The sequence below is a fragment of the Pteropus alecto genome, unplaced genomic scaffold, assembly GCF_000325575.1.
Source record: "Pteropus alecto unplaced genomic scaffold, ASM32557v1 scaffold131, whole genome shotgun sequence".
Taxonomy (NCBI): Eukaryota; Metazoa; Chordata; class Mammalia; order Chiroptera; family Pteropodidae; genus Pteropus; species Pteropus alecto.
The window spans coordinates 6837390-6843389 of NW_006434709.1; the positions used below are offsets into that span (position 1 = coordinate 6837390).

The 6000-nt window shown below is 33.6% G+C and overlaps 1 protein-coding gene and 1 pseudogene across 5 annotated transcripts in view; both read left to right on the forward strand.

Moving 5' to 3' along the window:
- The window catches only part of VPS54 (VPS54, GARP complex subunit), a 90102-nt gene that overhangs the window by 24548 nt on the left and 59554 nt on the right, over positions 1-6000 (forward strand). For all 5 annotated transcript variants that reach the window (XR_003045653.1, XM_006909551.2, XM_006909553.2 and 2 more), the window contains exons 4-5: positions 2273-2351; positions 5002-5036. Coding sequence is in view for 4 of the 5 variants with exons in the window: in XM_006909551.2 (XP_006909613.1) it covers positions 2273-2351; positions 5002-5036 (114 nt within the window). In the remaining variant the exon portion in view is untranslated. The remainder of the gene's footprint in view (positions 1-2272; positions 2352-5001; positions 5037-6000) is intronic.
- Positions 5454-5572, forward strand: LOC112477935 (annotated as a pseudogene).

Here is a 6000-nt window from a genome sequence, read left to right on the forward strand (position 1 = left end):
AAATGATGCAAGGAATATTAAAAGTTATTTTTTAATTGAGATATAATTGTCATTAACATTATATTAGTTTCAGGTATATAACATAATAAAGTGATATTTGTTTATATTGTGAAATAATCACCATAATAAGTCTAATTAACATCTGTCACCATACATAATACAAGAAATTTTTTTTGTTATGATTAGGACTTTTAAGATCTACTCTTTTAGCATTCAAATATGCAAGTTTATTATTATAGTTACCATGCTTTACATAACAGCCCTATAACATTTATTTTATGACTCGAAATTTGTGTAGAGAATGTTTATTTACAATTTTACAATTATTCCTTTTTATACTTTTTTCATTTGCAATCCTAGTTTGCATTCAGCTAATTTTATTTCACTTCATTACTTTGTTCTTTTTATGATTTGGAAATAGGCTGAATGTGGCTATATTATTGGTATTACACAGTGTCTTGTTCATTTTTAGCACTACCTAATATTTTTGTACAGAATTTAAAAATATTATTTACTTTTGTATGTGTATATTGCTATATACTGTCTGGAATTTTTGTGTTCTGTTTTCAGCGATCACTTAACTGTGGATGTTGTTAAGTGGATGAGCTTTAATATGCCTTCTTTTTGATGGTTTCTAATCCCACACCTCATAACCTACAATTTGGCTATTCTGTTTATTCATTTATTGATCAAATATTTGTTGAGTGCCTTCCATGTGCCAGGCACAGTTCTAAACCTAGGGATACAGCAGAGACCAAAACCGACACCAGTTCCCTTCATTACAAACTTAACTTTCTAGCAAAGTATATAAGCAATAAACCCTAAAGCACCTACTAAAATAGCAAAACAAATAATTATAGTTAATAAGTCAGTGGAAGAGAGAACATGGAACGAAATAATTCTCAATCCAAACAAAGGCAGAAAAAGAGTAAACAGGGAACAAAGCATGGATGAGACAAAAAGAAAACATCAAGATGATAGATTTAAACCTAACCCTATCAATAATCACATTAAAATGTTAAATGTTTAAGCATTTAATCAAAAGTACTATAACAGAAATGAAGAATGCCTTTGGTGGATTCATCAGTTGACTTGAAATAGTAAAGAATCCATGAGTTTAAGGCAATGTTGATAGAAACTTACCTAAATGTATGGGTTGAAGTGAAAGCAGTGCTTAGAGGGAAATTTAATAGCACCGAATGCATATATTAGGAAAGAAGAAAGATCTAAAATTAAGCTTCTACCTTAGAAAACCAGAAAAAGAAGACAAAATTAAATCCAAAGTAATAGAAGAAAAGAAATAAATATTAGAGCAGAAATCAAGTGAAATTGAAAACAGGAAATCAATAGAGAAAATAACAAAACCAAAAGCTGGTTCTTTGAAAAGATCAATAAAATTGGTAAATCTCTAGTCAGGTTAATTAAGATAAAAGAAGACGTAAATTACTAATATCTGAAATGAAAGTGGCACATCATTCATGATCCCATGGACATTAAAAAGATAATAAAAGAATATTATGAATAAGTCTGTGCCCACAAATTTGGTAATCTAGATGAAACGGACCAATTACGAGAAAGATACAATCTACCAAAATTTACACTTGAGAAACACTGACTATACCAAATGCTGGCAAGGATGTGGACTAAGGAACTCTCATTCATTGTGGGTAAGAATACTAAATGGTACAGCCACTTTGGAAGACAGTTCTGTAGTTTCTGACAGAAATGCCATCAGAACTCTGAACACTACTAGCCCAATGTTTTTTCCTTACCATGCTCCACTCTTCTACGTAACCTATTTATGGTATTTCCAAAAAAATAACAATGTTGTCAGCAGTCATCTAATCTGAAATCAGGGTGGGATTTTTCTTTTTGACTCAAAGTGTCAACTAATAACTACCTTTCTATCTTAGGTATATAGGTTTTCAGATTTTCTTCCTTGTTTTATAAAAACAATTCTCTTAATTGATTTATGTAAGTAAGAACTTTTTATTTGCTTTCACGCTTTATTCTAATTTTATGGAGATTTTATTATAATTATGTGAAATGGGATCAGTGTAAATATATAGGTATTCATACATCTCAGTAATATTTGGTTTATTAAACATACTTGTTATTCGTATTTAAGTTCAAGAAGGTAGTGGCTTCATACTTAAAAATCATAGAACTAATTCAATATATTCTGATATTTTGTGAAACTTTTTGATGCTTTGAATATTCATATTGCTACATAGCATTTGATCACATTTTTATTTAATTGTCCTTTTATTAGAGAGAGAAGATTCATGAGCGATGCAAGAATATTTGTCCTCCTAAAGATAACTTTGACAGGACTCTCTTACATACTCATGGTATGAATATGTGCTATTCATAGATAATATATAGATGAATATGTGCTATTTGTAACATAGATAGCATAAATATTAATGAAACAAAATTTTAATTTGGGGACCTTGTTGGTTGTCATACCTATAATTTTTATTTCTAGTGAAATTTTTATAGCTTACAATCATAATCTTTTTAAAAAGCTTGTAAGAGAAAAATCTTGGGTCTGATGGTGCTGATGTCCTTCAGTTCAACAAATACTTATTTAATATCTGGGTGCTTGGTACTTTGCTTGTTGCTTAAAAATAGATGAAATAACTTTTCATCTATTTCTTAAAGATAAGAAATAGTCCCTGTTCTCAAGAAGCTGTTGGTCTTCTGAGTAAGGTTAAATAAATAAATAAATAAACCAAGAGTTGCAGTATATCAAGCAGTAAGTTCAGCATCATAAGATTGTATAGAGCTCCTAACTTAGCCTTAGAAGACTTCCTAGAGTTGATGATGATTGCCTGTGTTTTAAACTAGCTATCGAGAAATATTTATGTGGGCAAAGGCATTCCAGGACAAGGGAACAATTTATACAAAGCCATAGAATCAAGTGAGAAATTAGCATATTCAACAGAAGTTCAGTGTGTTGGCTCCACTGGGAGCAAGAAATGAAGCTAAAGAAATAGGTAGGAGTCAGATCAAGAAGAGCCTTGTGTGCCATGTGAAGGAATTTTTCTTTCCTAAAAGCAGTATAGAGCTACAGAATCTTTTTAACCAGACATGATCAGATTTATGGTTATACATTTCACTGTGGAAACAGTTAGGGATTATAAATTTATGAAGATAAAATTGGAGGCAAGGGGACCGTTGGAGGCTATTGCAATAATGCAAGTGAGAAATCATGTGGCCCCAATAGCAATTATAATGAAAATTGAGAGAAAATTAGGATTTTGAGAGACTGAGGCACAGGTTTTGATGGTCATTCAGTTGTTGGTAATACAGCAGGTTGATTGAAGCTTTCTTCCTTGGGCAGCTGGCTAGGTGAGGTGCAATTCAGCGCGAGGGGCAATATAAGGAGAAATTTTGCAGGAGATAGAGACTATTTTAATTGTACTTTTGCAGAGAAGATGTCTGGTATGCAACCTGGGGCTCAGATGGAGATGTAGGTATGGTAGACATCATAATATGATGTCTGGGCTGGAGATGTAGGTATGGTAGACATCATAATATGCTAGACAATAGCATGGTAGTTGAATCCAAGGGCAAGATGGGATCACCCAGGGAGGATGTGAACAGTGAGAAGAAAAGAACTGATGATAGAACACTAGGAAGCTGTCACATTTAAGGGGCAGATAGAAAATGAGGTACCTGTGAAGGAGACTAGAAAGAGATCTGGGCTGGAGATGTAGGTATGGTAGACATCATAATATGCTAGACAATAGCATGGTAGTTGAATCCAAGGGCAAGATGGGATCACCCAGGGAGGATGTGAACAGTGAGAAGAAAAGAACTGATGATAGAACACTAGGAAGCTGTCACATTTAAGGGGCAGATAGAAAATGAGGTACCTGTGAAGGAGACTAAAAAGAAGTAGAAATAGGAGTGTCAGCCAAGAGAGAGTTCTACCTTAGAGATAAAAGGTAGTGAGGATTTCAAAGAAGTGAGATGGATTAGTCTACAATATCAGAATTCTCCAGAGATAGATCAGTTTGCACACTGGATTTGACAATTTAGGAGATCTTAGGGAAAGCATTTAAAGTAGTGGTGGTGGTTACAGAAACCTCAATACTATATATTAAGGAGTGAGTACAAGAGAAAGAAATGGAGACTACCAGTATAGATGTGACTTGAAGATTTGAGATATAGAGTGTTGACTAGAGGAAACAGACTGGAAGAATGTTTTTGTATGGCCAGGACTAGATGAGGCAAGAGAGGCATTCATATAACTCTGACAGTGAGTGCGTCCTTAAATTTTGAACCTGAGGTCCTCCCTTGCCTCAGCCTAGCACGGGCCCTATGTTATGTCTTTTTCTTTCTCTTTTAACGGCAGAAAACTGAGCATATTTAGATGCAGAGAGGAAAATGCTATTAACAGGGGGAAGAGGTTGAAGATATGGAGAGAAGCAGAGTAAGTAGTGAAATGAGCTCACAGAAGAGGCAGGAGGGAATGGAGTCTAAATGCAGAAAAGTTAGTTTTGGGAAGGAGGGTATCTTTTCTGAGATCTGATTGGCGAGATGAAAGTAAAGTGGGTTCAATTGCAGAAAATAAAGTATTAAAAATCTTTGATCAAAAGATTCTGGATGAGATGGTGGATGTTTTGAACAATAAAAAAGCAATATTTACATTTGAGATTTTAATACATTTTTTAAACTATATAACATGCCAAACTTAATCTTACCAAACATAATAAGATGGCATTTAGTTTTCTGTGTCCATTTAAACAAGACTTGAAATGTATTTAGTTGTTTTACTGCTACTATACAGTTGATTTAAATGATTTGAAACATATATCTTATTCTGTGATTTGCCTACTACTAGGCTTACAGGAGGTGCTTGACAGATATTTGTTGAAGGAAGAAACTTAAGTGGTTGTGACAGTATAATCTTGAATCTGTCAAAATACATTTTATGAAAGTAAAATGAAAACAAGTTTAAAAAATCATGTTCTCTTTTCCCTTTTTTTGTAGATAAATCCAGGACAGATCTGGATCAAGTACCTAAGGTAACAAAGCTTAAAATATAAGAATACTGCTTTTTAATATTGATCTTTAATTTTGCCTTATAAGAAGCTTTCATTGGGCTGTTTCTGACACTATGACCATTTTACCTCTTCTGGGGCTTTGTTGCATCACTTTTCTTCTCTTTTGCATCATTCTTTTCTTCATCACAGAGACCTACACATATGTTTAAGTCTCCATTCTAAAGAATTTTGTTGATCTTACTATACTTTCAAATTATTAAAAGATATTTTCTTTGTAAGAAAAATTTTGTAGAGATGCGTAATAGATGAGGTTTTTTCCCTAGAGAAAGAATCCATTGCATTCATCAGATTATCAAGGAAGTCTGTGGTAATAGCTCGTTAGGGTGAGAAGAGACAGATAAACAAAAAGCAGAGGATGATCAATTTACAGTTCTTTGAGTCTATGGCCATGCTACCCTGAACAAGCCCGATCCCATCTGATCTCGGAAACTAAGCAGGGTCGGGCCTGGTTAGTACTTGGATGGGAAACCACCTAAGAAGACTATGTGCTGTAGGTATAAACAATAAAAAATAAGGGATTGTAAACTGACGAGGTCCTTGCAATCTGTGAGGTTAACCAAGAGTTGCTTCGCTAAAAAAAAAAAAAAAAAATTCCTATAAAATAAAATTGAAACTATAATTCAAGGCCCTTAATTATTTATTTCCATCATAGTCACGCTCTTAACTTTTGCCCACTAATCTTTACACATTCTTTACTTCAGCCAAACTTTTTTTGCCAGTTCTGTGCTTTACTTGCACTGTTCCTTTCACCTGGAAGACTTTTTCTGTCATCTCTCCATATATAATCCTTTATAGTCTTTTGTTTAAATGGCAACTATACATGAATACATTTTCCCCTGACTGAAGATAAGTCACCTCTTTTCTGAATTTCCATGGCATTTCATCTAGACCTCAGCCTTCCCTTTTTAGGCATTTAGTACTCTTT